The sequence below is a fragment of the Glandiceps talaboti genome, chromosome 12 (genome assembly GCF_964340395.1).
Source record: "Glandiceps talaboti chromosome 12, keGlaTala1.1, whole genome shotgun sequence".
Lineage (NCBI taxonomy): Eukaryota > Metazoa > Hemichordata > Enteropneusta > Spengelidae > Glandiceps > Glandiceps talaboti.
The window spans coordinates 7641051-7660492 of NC_135560.1; the positions used below are offsets into that span (position 1 = coordinate 7641051).

The 19442-nt window shown below is 35.3% G+C and overlaps 2 protein-coding genes across 2 annotated transcripts; one reads left to right on the top strand and one right to left on the bottom strand.

Annotated features, from left to right (window-relative positions):
• Positions 1 to 3037: 3037 nt before the first annotated feature.
• On the top strand, positions 3038 to 10086 carry LOC144443380 (large ribosomal subunit protein mL54-like). Its single transcript, XM_078132847.1, has 2 exons — positions 3038 to 3151; positions 5324 to 10086. The coding sequence occupies exons 1-2, from the start codon at positions 3043 to 3045 to the stop codon at positions 5605 to 5607; spliced, it is 393 nt and encodes a 130-aa protein (XP_077988973.1). The 5' UTR covers positions 3038 to 3042; the 3' UTR covers positions 5608 to 10086.
• A 3755-nt stretch (positions 10087 to 13841) lies between these two features.
• Positions 13842 to 18959, bottom strand: LOC144443844 (peroxisomal membrane protein 11B-like). The gene is made up of 3 exons (XM_078133414.1): positions 18895 to 18959; positions 17568 to 17683; positions 13842 to 14431 (listed from the first exon to the last, which is right to left on the bottom strand). Exons 1-3 carry the CDS (start codon positions 18957 to 18959, stop codon positions 13842 to 13844), a joined length of 771 nt encoding a protein of 256 aa, XP_077989540.1.
• Between the last annotated feature and the right edge of the window lie 483 nt (positions 18960 to 19442).

Sequence of the window (19442 nt, forward strand, 5' to 3'; positions counted from 1 at the left end):
ACTTAATAACATAATTACAAACACATTGGTTTCTGTTCTCACAGATCGTGTCTGACAAACTTGCTTGAATTCCTAGAGGATGTAACAAAAGCAATCAACAACGGACAGGCAGTGGACTTATCTATCTTGACTTTGCCAAAGCTTTTGACAAAGTACCACATGTTAGACTTCTCAAGAAAATACGATGCCATGGAATTAGAGGGAATATTGCATTTTGGATCCAGGAATGGCCGAGTAACAGAAAGCAGCGTGTTGTAATTCGAGCTAAGAGAGTTCACAATGGCAAGATGTAACAAGTGGTGTGCCTCAGGGTTCCGTTCTTGGACCAGTGTTATTCTTGATATACATACATGATATCGATCAGGGTATAACCTCAAACATCAAGAAATTCGCAGACGATACAAAAGTGTACACACCATTAGCCACAAGTCAAGACCATGAAGTATTACAGTCTGATTTAAATCATCTATGTGAATGGGCTAATAAATGGCAAATGAGTTTTAATGTAGAAAAATGCAAGGTCATGCATGTAGGTACCAGAAACACAAAAAAATGGAATATACAATGGGAGGATCTACACTCACAACAGTAGCAAATGAAAAGGACATAGGAGTCATTGTACATGAGACACTGAAACCATCCGTTCAATGTGCTGAAACAGCAAAAAAGGCAAACCAAACACTTGAACTGATTAAAATGTCCTTCACAATGAGGTCAAAGGAAATCATAGTAAGGCTTAAGTCTATAAACAGTTTGTTAGACCTCAACTGGAATTTTCCATTCAAGCATGGTCACCATGGCTACAGAGAGACATTTCAAAATTAGAGAAAGTACAAAGAAGAGCTACAAAAATGGTGGTCGGTATGAAGAACATCACATATGAAGAACAATTGAGACAGTTACAGTTGACAACACTGAGTCAGAGAAGATGTAGAGGTGACATAATTCAAGTATACAAAATTATCAACAATATTGACCAATGCAAGCTACACTTTCAGACTGTAGAATATCACTCAACAAGAGGACACTCAAATAAACTCCAGAAACCATATGCGCGACTAGACCATCTCGACTAGACATCAGGAAACACTTCTTTACTTGTAGAGTAATAAACGAATGGAACAAGCTACCGGACAATGTAGTATCATCAACATCTGTAAATGCTTTTAAGAATGCTATTGACTGATATTATGCTACGGAACAGAGGGATGTTTAGAATCCAATAGGATTACTAGTCCCGTGAACTGAACTGAACTGAACTGAACTGCATTCATGTTTCCAATGTTCTGGGCTAGTGACTTTCATTTTAGGTTAACCATTATTGTTGTCATTAGCCAGAGTAACTAACCCTGTACATATCTAGAGCTAACCCTGTATCTACAATATCATCGTGAGGCAGCCGGTGTGATGCGCCAACGTTTCCCATCTCCAAACTTTCTGGATTGGGTCATCACAGGGTCATCGTACATGCACACATTGGTCACACATATTAATGAGATTACCTACGATATTTGTTCCGTGTGTTGTGCATTGATGTTATCCCTGTAATTTATTGAATGTGTGTGCCTTCATTTTAAAAATTATGATCCACAGTGTTTGTAGGATCGAACGAGAAAACTTTGAACCATTTTCACACCTAGTTTATGGTTTAAATGTGTTGACGGGAATACTACCGTCAGAGGAATGGAAAGAGCGTAGATATTCGATCGTTTGCTAATATTTGATCATTCGGTATGCAATTCTTTTGCAATTGGTGCGCATACATTTTGCTTGTGGTCTCGTAATACGCTGCGTCCATTGCTCTTTGCATGGCGGTGTTTAGAGTCAAGTCAGCAATATAGACTTGTGCACCGCCTGTAAGTAGGATATGGATAAACAGTTTTAAAAACTGTACAGTTGTGCTACAACACCATTGGCGGTATTTTTTTTGTTTTCCTCTTGATTAGTGATACTAATTTTTAAAAAAATACATAACATTATGATACAAATTTCAATAAAAATTATTCTTATCAATACACAACATGCATGTTTGTTAATTGCTTTATTTTGCGCATTTTCTCCCCCAGTGGATTACATACAATTCTCCGTAGTTTGGGGTTAGCTCATACAATAAATGTTGTGGGCTATAATGATTTAATGTAGATCTGACGGTCGGAATGTTTAATTTGTCGCAATGGAAATAAAAAGTGGGAAATTGAACAGAATTTCGATTCAACTTTCAAAACATACCAATCATTATAGAATAAATGTCATTGGCTATCAGTTAGTGTAGATCTGACGGTCGGAAGGTTTGTCGCAATGGAAATGAAAGGGGGCAAAGTGAACAGAATTTCCGTTTCATTTTCAAAACATAATTTAATTTAGAGCAGGTCGACGCTCGGAAAGTTTTTCGCAATGGATATAAGAGGGAGCAAATTCAAATTTAACAGAATTTCAGATCAAATATAAAAGGTATCAATCACTATATAATAAATGTCATGGGCTATGATTTAAATAAGTGTATTTCTGACGGTCGGAAAGTTTGTCACAAGTTTCAAAATATCATACCATTTTCTATATAGTTACCTTTAATTATTAAATCGCATGGTTCTTTGAGTAAAAGTACTGATCCGATTGATCGGAAATTTTGTCGCAGTGGAAACTTTGGCGCACGACAGTGGGTTATGGGTTTTGCCTTGTTATGACATTACGTAATTCTCTGTTTAGAACTAGACGAGTGGTGTGTGTGTGTGTGTGGGGGGGGGGGGGGGCATCCACCACCTTGCCACTTCCGACGTCCCAAGATATCCGATCCGAGACATTTGACAGATGGAGCGATCATTGATTTGCTAGTTTTGTTGTATATTTATGACCAGATATAACACGACTGAATATGACTTTTACCTTTCCATTTCATGAACATCAACAAGAAATCCAATTATTCAAGAAAAATCTGCATATTACACCATTATTTCGGAAATAAACAAACCCTCGTGTAAATCATGGGCGCGGCCATTTTGAAGAACCATAATGCATTGCGAAACTTGAGTACCGAGAGTCAAAATGGCTACTGTGCTGAAGTTTAGCCACATGTTCCGCAGTTTATCGCATATATATCGCAAACCTACGGTCCTTGCAACAACAACAGTAGCTCGATATGCTAAGAAGCCAGGTAGGTATCAACAATATGGTTATTTCAACAAGGATGTCGATAACAGCCTATGTTTTTACGTGGTGTACTGTCTCCTTGGCGGTTTACTACGGCTTGTTTATATATGTGCACTGAAACTGAACGTCCTTTCGAATCACACTTTAAAAAGTTTGGCCGTTTTGTCGCCAGTGATGAAGTTCAGTAGTTTTATTGTTTGAAGTGATGATCAGTAGTTGTATTGTCTGTGACCAGTACGTAGTTGATTTTGATCTGGCCGTTGTTCTCTAAAGAATATTCCCCGGACTTCCTCCTTACATAACTCGCAAGGTAACTATTGCGTCATATTCCTATATACTCGGTGAACTACCACCCTGTGTCTCCACGAAAATGCAACTGAAACATTCATAGATTATATACATTCATATGTTAAATACTATTTAATATAGTAATTATTATTATTATTGGAAAGAAAAAGAACACAACAATGCTCAAAACATCCCATAGCTAAAACAGACAGAAACAAGATAGAAAATACACATTAAAAACAGCATTATGTAATAGAACAAGTAGAACTAAAAAACACAAAAAAACTGACAAATACACACATGAATAAATATAAATCATTTAAAAATGCAGAAAATCTGCATGCAACTTCAAAAAACGTCAAGCAGAGGATTGCATTGGAATTAAGCACCGCAGATTAAAAAACATAATGAGATGTAACTGAAGCAACCCCCTTCCACTGTTATAGCCATAGAAAATTGTACAGAATAATTATTTGGTGTGTACATGAAAGTTGAGGTTGACCATGGCCTGAACCTTCAACTCATATGTAAACGTGCTGGTGGTGAGATTGAATTCATAGAAAATCATTTTGGCCTTGAGCTGACCTCAGACCTTTGAATAACAAGGATGTTGATGTTTACATTTAGATGTCTAGGGTGATTTTGATTACCTCCCTGAGGCTGCATGGTAATTAGATGATGTATGTTAGTGCATACAGAGCTGCATCTTATACATTGTTGTGGCCTCAAACACATTATGAAATAAATATACATGTACTGTTACAGCTATCACAATCATATTCATTATTTCTGTATATTACTGTTCACCATGTCATTCAGAATTTCATCACGTGTAAATTTAGCTCGTTAAATACTCATGTGTTCAATGAATTAGTAATTATTTGTGTACAAACAAATACCTCCTTGGTAGAGAGATGACTTTAAAGAATAGACTATATAATTATTGTAATATTTAAGTGTAATTTCAGTAATTTATGTTAATGTGAACCTTTATAATATTTGTCCCAACATTAGACAATTTGAAAAGTTGATTTTTTGTGAAACTTCAAGGGAAATCCAAAGAAGGTTCATGTTAATGATAATGTTACTCTTTATATAACACACTCCCCCACAGTGTTCTCCAAGGATGGTTTGCAAGGATGTGGCTAATTTGCATATTGATTTACATATAAATAATGTGGTAATTTGCATATTGATTTGCATATTGATTTACATATAAATAACATGGTAATAGTGATCAGCATATGATATGCATGTCTTCAACACTGGAATAAACTCTGACAATGACATGTTTATTTTAACACATATGATACACACATTGACATTGAGGATCAGCCATTTCTTTTTAAGTGAAAGTATTATTATGATTTTGTCATTCAAAGATTACTAACGCTCAAGGATGGTAGAACACTTTGCATGCTTTTGAAGCACGGTAGAAACATGCCAAGCATGGCGGCCTAGATGGCAAGGGTGGTGTTTGCACCATGCTTTCTCTATAGTGTGGAGAGAACACTGCCCATACAGTTCTCAAAGTACTGTGCAATTATTACCCCTGGCCTTGACCCATGGTGGCACAATGGCCCTCTATACATTGTACTTCCTCAACTCGTTGTAAGCACACAATTCATTGAAGCCACATAGTATCTAAGTACATAGCATGCTCACTACAACCAGGGTAGTCTTAAGTTGTTAACATTGATGTAGCAATTTTTATGTTTTTAACTGCAATATATATTAACTGCATGCTTCCTCGTGAGAGTATATTTTTGTGTCTATTGAGAATACCAATGGGCATTTGCAGAACAACATTAAATAAATGTGTGTGATAAATACCTGAAAACTGTTCATCTTACATGTACAAGATTTTAATATTGGTTTCATTTTGTAGGTATGAAAGGCAAAGCCCCGATGATCAAAAAAGAAGTCGGTCCCATGGTAATTGGTGACCCTGATGTCCTGGTGGCTCGTTGTGTTGGTGCTAATATTTACAAAGAAGGGCCAGACCCCGAATTAAAAGCAGATACAGAATATCCGGATTGGTTGTGGACTTTGAATACAGGACCGCCGGAATCCTATAAGGAGCTTTCACCTGACACGAGACATTACTGGAGTCGCTTGCGAAAACTTCAGATATGGAGGAAAAATGCTCTCAAAAAAATCAAACCCTTTTAGAAAAGTGTGTACTCATCATCTTGATACTTGTGACATGTATTGACATTTGTGATGTGGCTGTCAATTCTAACAGGCCATAGGGATGCACTGATACACAAAGACAAAGATGTTTGGACATGCTCCAATGTGAGGGTGTGGGGGAAGCATTTGATAAAGTTTGATATTTTTAGTGGAATTATATAACACACATGTACATGGATTAGGAAATGTTATCATGGAATTCTAACTTGATGACTGAGTGGAAGCCAGAAGTACGAAGAAGCTGTGTGAATTAATTTGAAGTGCCAACATCTCAGTAAAGAGGAAAGCATACTAGTCTGGAGGGATTTTTTAGCTGCAGAAACATGAATAACCAGTGGATAATTGTAAATCACCAACACTAAGGCTAAGCACTTTTAATACAACAAAATACACACTAAAACAATATTGTTTGATAAAAAAAGTAATTTTGATATTGATTAATTTGATAGATACAGTGTTAAAACAAGTTCTTTTAGAGTCAGTTACATGTTACTTCATCAGCTTCTAGTTAATTATGTAGGAGACATACAATTCTCGGTACCTGCAATTGTATTTTACCTCATGCTAGTGGGTCAGAATAGAACAAGACGGGCATCTTATTCTCATGTGCACCTACAGTAATGCATGTGTAGCGTGCGGAGCAAAAGTTCTAGTGTTGACCAAGAAATTAATTACCGTTAATCTGGCTAAACCCCATGCTGGGCAAAGGGTAAACAGCGCATGTGACTCAGTAGTAATCCATATCACAAATTAATAGACAGTTGTAATTGAGAACAAATTGAGACGAGAACCATGGTAGAAAATTTATCCTGATGATACTTGCAGGGTTCTCGCACACTGTTTGCCAGAAACACTGACAACACAACTGAAATTTTGAAAAGTATGACGCCATAGTTTGATGTATGCAAATTAATTCAATACTATCACGCAAATAATATTCATAATTAATAATCACATACTGTCTACCAGTGATTGAGTTCGGGGATAGCAAAAGAGGGTGTATATGTAATTGGTACACAGAGAGAAAATATTGTATTTTATTTCTCTGTGCTATGTTTATTCACAGACTCTACATGTTTCGTGTAGGGTCTATGGTTTATTCCACCACATTACTGATGAAATTAGTCACTTTTTTATAATCTGTTTTGGGGTATCTAATGACGTAGTCGGATTAGATAACTAGTTTTCTACTATTTTGTTCTACTCTTATAAAAACATGTCTTCCATTTGTTGACACTGACATGTACACGCAGTACAGTAAATTTAGGCCAACACTGTCACAGTCCTGTCTGTTATGAAATGAGATGGGACAATTGTTCATGATCAACTACCGTAGTATTTGACCCAAGTTAACATGTATCGTAGTGGTGTTAAGGCTGGGGAACAAAGTTAATGCTGTTTCCTGCTAGCTGCTTTAGTTGATGTCCAGTGGGCCATGAAAAGTCACCACTTTCACCACTGTTCATCATGTATCTTCTCTAAACATACAGAAGAGATACAATGTACAACATTGTTTGAATTAGCCATGAACCGACATCTGTACACTGGGATAGAGAATTCTGGGATTGGTGCCCAATATTGACTACATGTATGCTGATGTCACCAAGAGTGTTAGTGTTCATAGGTCAATTACATCATAGACAGTGGACATAGACTTCTCCACTGTCTATGTGATTACATATAGGTAGAAACAATAGAGAGATTAGGTAGAAACAATGGACAGTCGGATAGATAGGGGCACTGCACTGGTGACATAACTGACTGGGCACCAATCCCAGAATTCACTACCCCAGTATACATAGTCGGTTTATGGCTGCAAGAAAGTCATGTGATGTACATGTACTAAGAGTGATGAAGGGTGACTTTTCATGCCCCAGTGGACATAAACTAAAGCAACTATGACAAAAACAGCCATACTTTTGTTCTCCTTTAAGGTTTACTAACTTTGGGGTGGTAAAACATGCATAGATTTCAACACCTTGTACCATCAATTTGGTGGGTAATCCTGCTAAAATATCGTAGGAACTTCCTCAGCTAGATTTTACAGTCTTACTACCCTTTTTAAAACAAAAACACTGTTTATCGTGTACAAACTGAATCTGTTTATGATGTTATCATTTCTTATTCAACATAAAGAAAAAAGTCTAAATTGTATATTAGAAATGCTGTCTTATTTGGAAATTATAAAAATTAAAACTTGGTCAAAACATGTTGTTTTTGCCAAACAACAGACTTGTAAGGTTACATAGTGCAGCTAATTTTGACAAGCAAGTCATTGGGTACTTGTCATTGACTAAAGTGACTACCTCTGGATTGGATTCACCCTATAATTACATATGTTATGGTAGAACAAACTTACTTTTGTGTATGTGTGGAGTTTTTTTGTCCTGCATTATGTTCTCCTCAAAAGGAACATGAGAATTATGATAACTTTGCATAACAATAATAAATAATGTGATGTATAAACGTAGACAAGTAAGAAATTCCTTGTCTGTGGGATAAATAATCTGAAAGATGCTCATTTGGTGGAACCACCTAGTAATTACTGGCCTACAGGTAGGCAGTCTTGTAGTAAGACTTTCAGATCTGCACTACGAAGGTTGCCATATAGAAGCTAGAGATGATGGTGCATAGCTCCTCTCTCAGGCAAGCCTTTGACAGCTTCTGTAGTGCTATGGGTGCTATGCGACTTTTGGTCACTTTTGAAGTTAGCAGAATTGCCTGAGGGTGTGGCAGCTAGATTACCCTCAACAGCACTTTGGGTGCTTTGCAACTTGTGGTCACTTTTAAAAGTTAGCAGAGTTGTCCAAGGGTCTAGTAGCTCGATTAACATGTAGCATGGATACCTCGTCTTATACCTCTATGCATGTACATGTATATAGACTCTGTCTTGAATAACAAGTAGGGGTTGATTTCACTATTGTTCATTTCTGTGAAATGTAGTAGTGATATTGAATTCCTTGGTTCAAAATGTGTACACATTATATACCCATGTTGTGTTGATGTTACTGTGTAGTTGGTCTTCCACTGTACACTAAACCACCCCAAATGAAATTAATGAAGTTTTCGAGTAAAAAAAGATAAATGTTGCCAAAAATCTGGCACAGCAAATTGGAGTAGATTTATAAATCACAATTTACACAAACTCAACAAGATTTTATGACCTAAATATGCAAATAACCAAAATTAGCATATTAAATGAGCTGGCAATGCAAGTTTTAAATATTTATTTTGTCTCGTATATATGCAGGTGCGACCGGAACGCATTCTCTCAGGTTTTGATATCAGCTAAACTAAACAAACTACCATAACTTTTATATTATTTGTATATTGTCATGCTAGTACATCTAATATTAATTTCTTGAAGCGTGAGATTGAAGTTTAAATTCTGTACGCTATACCAATGAGAATCACATATGTATTTCATTCTGGCGATTGCAGTATCTTAAAGACTGATAAAGATTGAGCTCAAACTTAACATAGCCATATGGGTGAGGATTGGGTATTTATTTTGGATTTTTTTAATTTATAAAATAATTTTATCATGTCTTCCTCCTTGAAAAATCAATGTAAAACAACATATGCCAAATCTTTGTTTGTAACTCAATACATTGCAAACATAAATAAATGTGTAAAATGTTTATTATTGTACATACAATAACAAACTTTTTACACATTTTTTTTAGTTTTTGCAATGTATTCACTTCCAAACATGAGCCTATAAAGACCACAGGCCAATTCTGTTCCTCCTATCCTAGCAGCATTTATATGATGCCAGTATTATATTTGTGAACAGTTACATTTTTGTACTTGAGTTGTGTGTGAATGCAACACCCTAGCCTGGAATCCATGTGCGTTGGGATTTTGTATTCATTATTAATCAAAATTCAAAGTCCCCAGTCGCCTGGATTCAAGGCTAGCAACAACACAATGGGGTGTAGGGAAATTGTACTTTTTACCATTGTCACATTTCCAGATCAGTCATTCAAGAACTGTTGTATGTATGTATCAGTAATATTGTTAGAGTGAAAGATCTGTTGATGTTTCTGCTTAACCCACGCAACATCAAGTGTGTGTATCAAGTAGTTACAGAAGTGGACACAATGACAGCTCCTTCAATCTATAATATCATGTTTTCAAAGGTCAACTATGTGTGAAATTAACACCTAATTTTTCACTATTTTTTGTAAACATGCATGTATTTCTCCATGTTTGTGTTATAGTCTAGTCTGTATGATACATCCTGTGTTAGGGTGCCCTCAACGACATTGCCCCTCGGGATTATGAAGCCAGATGAGGGCAGAATGACATGAGGTATCTTAGTCTAAATCTATTCCTATTGCTTTCATTATGTAAATTAAGTTTGAATAATGTTTACAGTTGTGGTCTTTATAGCCTGGTGAGACTTTTTTTTAAGTTAACTTTTTAGTTTGTGTATTTTATAGGTATTTTATTTGTATGTATGTATGTATGTATGTATGTATGTATAGATTGAGTGTTGTTATTTAGAACCTGATTATCATGATAATAAAAAATACAAAGTTTAACATGCATTAACAAACACTATCCTATACTGGCATTGGTTACTTTTAGACCACGTCATCCTGTGGTATGTAGTATGTATTTTGAATGTATTGTGTATTAACCCCTGGTCTTATTGAAATCTAAAGTTCAGCTAGTCTGTTTTACTGTTGGTAGTGTTTTCCACATTCTGCTCAAAGCGTTTTTAGCACAACTAGGCATCACATTTTGTCTGTGTGTGTGTGTATGTATGTATGTTTGTATGTATATGTATATGTATATGTATGTATGTATGTATGTATGTATGAACCGGTATGTATGTATGTATGCATACGCACGCATGTGTGTGCTTGTGTATGTCAACATCTTAAGGTGAGAAACTGTTGGATCGATTGATTTCAAATTTGATAGGGACATGGCTTATGGTGTGTAGATGAAAAATTGTTCAAATGAAAGCGGTCCAATCAGTAACAGTGGTTTTCAAGTTTGTCCAAAAGTCATTTTCTGTCAAAATAGGTCCTAATTTACAGTAGAAGTATGGTTATGTAATGTTACATAATCACTTGGCTAAAGTTCATGGGATGTTCCATTATCCTGTAGGGGTGTTTGATGTTTGAGGTGTGTTTCTCTAACTGTGTATGTCAGACATTGATGTCAGTTGTGCGCATTACCATTGGCAGTATTTTTTAAATTACAATTATTACCTATGGCACAGACCTATAATAGCACAACTGCCCTTTTATACTTCAACTCTGAGAAGCAATCTACTGCAGCCTCTGTAAGCACATAGAATTACTGCATTGACATTGCAACCTCTATCCTACCAGGTCCCTCATTATGCAGCTGGGTTGACTACAGCACAATGATATCGTTTCAAATCTTGCCCATGGATTCAAAAACAAATGGCAGCGATGAGGCTTAGATCTGCAAATCACAGATCTAAAACAAGTCCCACTCTACCATCATCACGACTCCATGAAAATGAAGAAAGTGAACATGATGAACCCAAGAAATACACATTTCAGTTCAATGTATCTAATCAATGATTCCTTTTATTTGTTTGTTTACAATGATATCAAAAACAATATAAAATATTGAAGGCAAATACTTCTACATTATGACCTGTAAAATAATTTTATTTTGTCATCAAAAATCACAATAATTGCTTTCCCCTTGAAGGTTTTAGTGTCTGAAAATAACTAAAAATCTGAAATAGGTCAGGTATTAAAACTTGATTAAAAAATCTTAATTATCTTTACTTTTTTAATGAAATTCATTACAATACTGTTCTTTTTGACTTCTTCCAAACATACAAATCTGGTTATTTGTCTGTGTTTTCTAAGGCCTAAAAAATAAAAATTGTTTGGTTCTGGTTACCCAACATAGCTTTTCATTGCCAACCCTAAACTTTTTAAAACAAATGTATTTGAGAAAAAAATAATAAAAATCATGAAAACTGTGAAGTCTCGCAAGAAATAGTGGATGCAGAAACTTACATCAACTTAAAAAGACAATATAAAATTGTTCTTCCAAAATGCAATGGCTGTAAGTCGGATAGGAGGAAACCAATAACACAGAGACCATACAGAAAACAACGGAAAACATAACTACCTGAACTAGACACTTGCACATGAAAAAAAAGAAGAAATCTACCTACCCCACCTATTTTAAAATTGATCGTAATCGGAACCACACAACTTTTTTTAGGCCTAATCTAGTTTTCATGCTTTTTCATCAAAAAATTAGGGTGTACAGTCAACAGAAATACAAATTACACATTCATATTGTCCATTATTGTTTTTTGTAAACATACAATCATACAAGTTTGTACTGATAAATATCAAAAGTGACACATACAAATCAATCTGATTATCTCTACGGAAAGAAAACTTGATGCCATTTACCATAATTGCTTTGAAATCTGAAAGATTCTGGAACTCTCTAGAAATCACAATTAATGCTGTGTAATAGTGCCCTCTATTGGTGAAAATGTGCAAAGAAGTGTAGCAGCGCCGTCAATATAAATATTGTTTCAAAGCTAAAACAAAACTGTGGTGCAATCTTGATACGATGATAATCCTAATATGGTCCAATATCCTGGTTATTTAATATTTTTCCAACAAAATTTGAGGCACTTGCATGATAGTGTTTGAAATTAAATTGGTTACATATAACACTACACACCTGCAGTCAACATGAGAAATCTGGTCTCTTCATCCATGTATATAAATGTCTTGTTTCTTTTACACTGAAGTTCATCATGATTTAATTCTCAAAAATTTACAATTCTCCATAATGCCTATTGTGTTATCTTTATAAATATCTAAATACTTACTTGTAAGTGCAAGTCAATCTTAGACTATGAACTTATCACCAGAGTTATACTGCCCTCACTGGCCTCCTGGTGAGAGGGGTTGACTGATGAGTGAGGGCGCCCCATCACGTCATACCTATCCAAATCCTAATTTCCTTCACTTTTCTCTCCACATAACATAGAATATTTCATTTGTTATTTTGAGTTTAAATTCATTATTGCAGTCAACTTTGATCTAGAATCAAATACAATTAAAACATGCTTTCATCACTTTCTATATGTCAATTTCAAAATAAGTGAAGACGAAAATAAAGACAGAAGCTATATTTTGTTATCGTCGGAGATTAAACCCTTGAAAGATAAAAGAAGTCACAATTCCCATTTTAATATAAATATTGCACAGTCAAGAAATTTAAGAGTTGAAAAACGTTCCTGTTGGAAAAAGATGAAAATTTTCATCACAATAATGTATAAAATATTGCAAAGTACAGTCTCTATATATAAAAAAAGATTCAAAACACAATCAGCCAATACCCATAGTGTGCATATTCTTATTTTACACAAAAAGTAATTTATTACTATGTCATGCAGGTTTCTGAACAAAAGTGAACTCAGATTTGCATATGAATACTGGTTATATTGATTGTTGTGTTTAAAATGTATTCATTTGATCTAACTCTGTCACACTGAAATATCACTATCAATCAAGATTTGACATTTATTTCAGTAGGTCGAGTGTATTATACAATGTAGGTGACAATATTTCAGGTGGGTTATATCAAAACTGTCATATATGACAAACAAAGGCTAAATAAGTGGAAGATTTTGGCGACATCATAGTTCTGTCAGTTGTGTTCACATATGTCAAATCTGAGACAAATGGACAGTAACAAAGACAATTTGTGAATTCCAAGATGCCACACATCCCCCATACAAATGTATCACCAGCTGCCACACCTCCCCCCCCCTCTCCCCCCATGCAATTACATCACAACAAATTTTGCATCACACATGTGTAAGTTGAGCATTTGTTGTTTTGTGATGGCATTTTGGTAAAACCTGTTTGAGTTGTTGGTCCCTATTGCTCTCCATTCATTTTTACAGTAGTAACATCAACAATGAATAATCACTATCCATTTCTGTTGGAAAATGATAACAATACAGTTATCTAGTTCATGTCAAATATCGCTAATGTGGAGTTCTTGAAAAAAATGTTGGATTGTCCACTAGACCCAACTAGACTGTAAGATACGTTCAGCCATAATCAGCCCACTCTGTACGACATGGGTGCTCAGGCTGATAGGTGTGACATGACACGTCATATCTCACAGACTAGGAACCCACACATCTACTGTTGTATCCATTGATATCATAAAATCTAAGGCCTTAGTTTGTAATCACTATTCCAGACAGTCATAACACCAATAACTGATGATATCATTCCTAAAATACCTTGCAATGCGGACGACAATCTTATATATCCTAAACTTGACAGAGGTAGAAAAATATCTGCGCAATTCTTAAGAGTATCAAGAGCCAAGGGAGGGTTGTCTTGAAGGCATCTGCGTACAAGGCTAACCTGTAATACACCTGCACTTATGGAATCAACTGTAGCACCCCCTGAAGTCACATAGCAATTCCGTTGATTGTTATTACTCCCACTGTCATCACTTTTTTTGGATTTGTATAATCTAAACATGGTTTTGACAAGGAGTAAGATTTCATAGAGATTTCTCGCAAGACTTAAAATCAAAGTTACCAGCCAAAACCTGGCAGACAATTTTCTGTAGTATTTCTTGTCGAGTTGGAGCAGACCAGTTTTTTCAGCCCAGAGTGCATGATCTACCAGGAGATATATTGCCTGATTGAGTTTGGCCAAGGTTATTGTGACTCGTAGAAATATATCCGGCAGATGAATGGTCTTCAGTGTCTCTTGAATCAGGTCAAAACTTTTACCAAATCTCAGCACTGTAAAAATAACAAAATTGAAAGTTACAGAATAATGACTGTCTTCTGGTTTTCTGGAAAGGACAACAACTTGAACAAGAAAGTACATTGAATCACAAACATGCTTCATATTTTACGTATACCACCTTGAAAAAGGGTATACTGAGATCAATCTGATAAAAATTTGATGAAGTGAATATGGGTCAATTTCTTTCTTTTTTACCTCTGTTTCATTTGTTTATTGTTATTCGTTTTTGATTTTGTTGTCCCAGGAGTGACAGTCACCTTTCTACGTGATCACTCCTGGAACAATGGGGGGAAAATGACAATAAACGAATGAAACAAGAGGTATATAAATAAATCGAGCCGTATTCACCACATCAGATTTTAATTAAAATGTACTGATGTCAGAGTTGGAAGAGGTTTGCCAAAAAAAAATTACAGTATTAATTTTCAAAGATTCAACTAACTATGTACTCTTCCGGCCATGAAATAGCCTAGAATCCAGTTGTTTGGGGATTTTTGGTTCTTGTCTCTACCCCTACCATGTCTGGCAGTTTGCTAGCAACCATTTAGTGAAACTTAAACTTCAATATGATTTTCTGCAACAATAATTGAATATGGTATGGTAATTATATTTAAATCATATTGCTAAACCTTTCATGTTGGTTCTCACCACATGGTGGCGCTATTTATGTCAGCTCACTGAAGGAAAGAATAAAACCCAGTATGAATTTGCATCTGATATCTGGCCTAATCTTCATTAAAGTAAACAGCCACTAGTGAAATGCCAGGCATGGTAGAGGAAATGCAAGAGGCCAAAATCCCCATGACTGGATTCTAAGCTAGCCAAATCTCACATGATTGGATTTTAGGCAAGCCAAATCTCACACGATTGGATTTTAGGTTTAGCCAAATCTCACACGATTGGATTTTAGGCTAGCCAAATCTCACACGATTGGATTTTAGGTTTAGCCAAATCTCACACGATTGGATTTTAGGCTAGCCAAATCTCACATGATTAGATTTTAGGTATAGCCAAATCTCACATTATTGGATTTTAGGTTTAGCCAAATCTCACATGATTGGATTTTAGGTATAGCCAAATCTCACATGATTAGATTTTAGGCTAGCCAAATCTCACATGATTGGATCTTAGGCTAGCCAAATCTCACATGATTAGATTTTAGGCTAGCCATGAAACAGTCTAATAACTACACAGGACATCTAGCCTGTTTTATACTAGTCTCGTTATCAACATGTTGATTGTGAGGGCTAGGGAGGTATGATCAGCTAATGATGTATCTCAACAACACAGTAAACAGGCTACAGAACATCCCAAGGGTAAGCACCCAGCACCCTAGGAAAAATTTGCCTAGTGTCTAGACTGAGAAGGATAGCCTGACAGACAATAATGAATACAAATGTTGTTCATGGTCACTTTTATAACAGGATAACTGAATGGGTGACTAGTGTACTGGCAAATATATACACACTGACAATAAAATTACATTAACAAACTACAATCATACGATACACTGTGTATCCATGGTCAACCTCCATGAACAAAATCGCCAACTCATGACATCTGCTAGTAACTAGACTACGTTGATTTGTGTTCTGGTCATACTATTTTAATACAATACTGACATCTGTGACCTTTGACCTTGATAACTTACAAGATCAACAGCCAAGGTAATATGTCTTCTACCTCAGTGATGATCAACTGAATCCATTCTTTACAGTATTGTATTAGTCTTTCCAGTTTGTAAATTTGTAAAAACTGACAACTGATTAAATACTAAGTTGTCATATGCTAGATTGATCATCAAAGAATCAAATCTCTCCAAACTTACCATATGAAAGCTTATTACTATTTCTTTTGAAATAATGAAAGAAATTTGGGGTTTCATTGTCTTATTTTCAAGGACATTCAATCTTTCATTTTCAAACAGAGTTAGCACATGGTTTTCAGTCAGTATATTGGATTCTCAAATTTAAAAAAAAAACTATTTACAAAACAATTTGTGTAGTTACTTCAGATATTTCCTCTTGATTTTAACTGAGAGTGGGTTTGAATTTTCTTGACCAAAGTAACGAAAAAAAGTTTAAGATTTTATATTTCCAATGTGCATATTACTAATATGTTAATGTGCACTTGGATATGATTATGACAACTTGTAGAAGTATATGTGTAGTACAAAGATAACTTAACACAGAAACATTCCTCTATTCTGACACTTGCTTGCTAGGTTGGTCAAAGTTGAAGGTCATACTATCCCCTAGGGTATAGAACTTAGCCATTGTCCACCAAGCACTGTCCTGTATAATCAATCAGTTGCTATGTGTCAGTTGACAACTTCTACAACACTTAGAGATTTAACTGATTTATAACCCTGATTTATAACTTATAAAAGTAATAAAACAATAGTGGTGATGGTTATCAAAGATATAATATAAAATAGTAGACATAAAAATGCACTAGCTGCAACTGGAATGTTTTATGAAACTGTTTTGTTACATGTAATGATTTATTCTTAATGATATCGTACACTCTGAATAGTATTGAATCACATGTCATGTGGGTAAATGTATTTGTGAGAAAAATACACTTCTGTCATCAGAAATGTCTTTTTCGCTATTTGTAAACTTAGTGACCTAGAAATGCAATAAACATATTATTATTATTATTATTATTATAAATATATTTGTGTAAACTATACACATAATATGGTACAATAAATCCAATCAAGTTGATTTTGGGGTCTCCACCATCGCACTTTTAAATTTTGAATTTTAACATCAAAACATTAATGACATGACACCTGTTGTCAAAGTATTCACTACTTTGATAAGATTTGGTAACCTTGGAAACAAAAAGGAGGAAAAAACGTAAACTGGCATGATGTAGTTTCTGTTACTATCTTCCATAATTTTGTTTGGGAACCCAGGTAAAGAAATGGGGAATGCTAGTAGATGTTATCTATTTCCTCCCTTAGCAAAAACACTGACCATCCCATAATTTCAAGTAAACCAGGTTGAACTCCTTCATATTTTGACACCTTCTTTTTCATTGTAATTAGATTTACCTGGTAGTTTATTGTGAGGGGTTATTTTGAAGTTATATGTATATTGCTTTTTAATTTGAATAACTTACATTTTCTGGTTGCACTAAGTGTGTTCTCCAAATTCTTTATTTTTAGCACCAATTCTTCATCTTTTCCCAGGCCTTTCAAGGAGGACCATGTAAATTTACTACCATACTGGAAAAATCTAGAATATCCAACAAGAATATATCAATATTTAATTATATATTCCATAATATTTTCCTATTTATGAGTTTGGAAAATAAGAGTGGCCATGTCACTATGTGTGGAAGGTGACAAAAACTCTACGATATGAATATGGCTGAAAGAAGAAATATATTGGAGAATATTGAGTATACCTGCACATACAAAAATTTTTTTTTTTTAAACATTTGACTGATATTTCAAACATCACAAAAGCAATGATGTAGACACATTGATTGTCATGATAATAATTTTTGTCATTATGGTCGTTGTCATCGTCGTCATTGTTGTCGTCCTCATCATCATTGTCGTCGTCGTCATCATCATCACGTGATTTACTATTTTCAAAATGAAAGAAAGAATAATTGGGACTGTATGCAAATGTTTTCTTTGTGCTATTGACAACTCTTACTCATTTCACATTTATTTTTTTATTTTTTATAAAAACGTGATTTACTTCATTTACTGGATGAGTTCATCAACACAATGGCAATTATAGTACATCATGTTGTGATGATATAAACATTTGAAAGTAAAAATATGTGCAAATAAAAAAGAAGTTAAAAGAAATTACACTGAAAAGGAATTTGGATTAAAGCGAACTGTGCTGAATAGAAAAAGAATGATATATCTAGACAAGTAATGAATGGGATTTCTTAATAGTGTATGGTTTACTGAAATCATGTTCAAGGCTGCAATTTATGGCACTTTATAGTAAAGATACACCTTTAAGTTAGTCTAGTTCCTCTACAGTATCGTTACGATTTGGGTAGAAATCACATTTGGCATCCAGACTATGATACACTCCATTTGAGATAATCATGTACGGTAGTAATACCAGTATTGGGGGTGGGGGTTGGGGGTATGATTATTGAAATACTGAACGTGGTTAAACAATGAGTATTAGTACGGGACTAGTCGATTCAGACAATTCCCTAGAAATAGTAGAAAAAATTGGAAAGGGGCACCTCCACAATCGAGGCCCGACTCTGCATGTAATACTCAGCCTATGCAAGCAAGTTTGTACTGCAGGCAATACATTGAAGTACAGCACATTCGTTTAGGACATCGACATCAAGGGTTTTTATCCATAGATGTTGTACATCTAGGGTCTATCCTCCATTTATCGGTTTCAAGGACATGCTGACCAGCATAGCCCAGACAATCACATGAAATCTACCGGTCGGTACCTACCTGCACACTTTATCCCTTCCTGAAGTCTGGGCATTTAATTTCACGATAGCACTCACAATGTCCATTGCGACCCCTGCTTTTTACAACGTCCAAAGTGCAACACACCAATCACGTCAAAAAGAAAACTAATCCCCTGGTTGATAGACTGATTAGCTAACTGCATGTACTACTAGGTGTGACTGTGAGTGAGACATGTCGAGTAAGAGACAAGAGAATGTAGCAGGTGATCAGGTGATCGAGTAATCGGAGCAGAGGTCAATGAACTTCAGGATAGTTGACCTTTGTTTGTCCGATATTTTGACGTCTTTCGGTGTTATGCCCTTACAACTAGTATATCAAAACATATCAATGATATGCTGTTTAACAGAAAAAGATAACAAAACAGTTAAGTCAATACCCGCTTATTTGCTGACGAAACCAATAAAATGTTACTAACAAAGGGCACAGCACAGGTCTTCTCGCGCTTATCAGTGATCTCGTTCATTGCGAGACTTATCGTCGAGAAGTCGTGAGCTCGTTGCTAGATTGAAAATGGCGTCCTAGCAGCG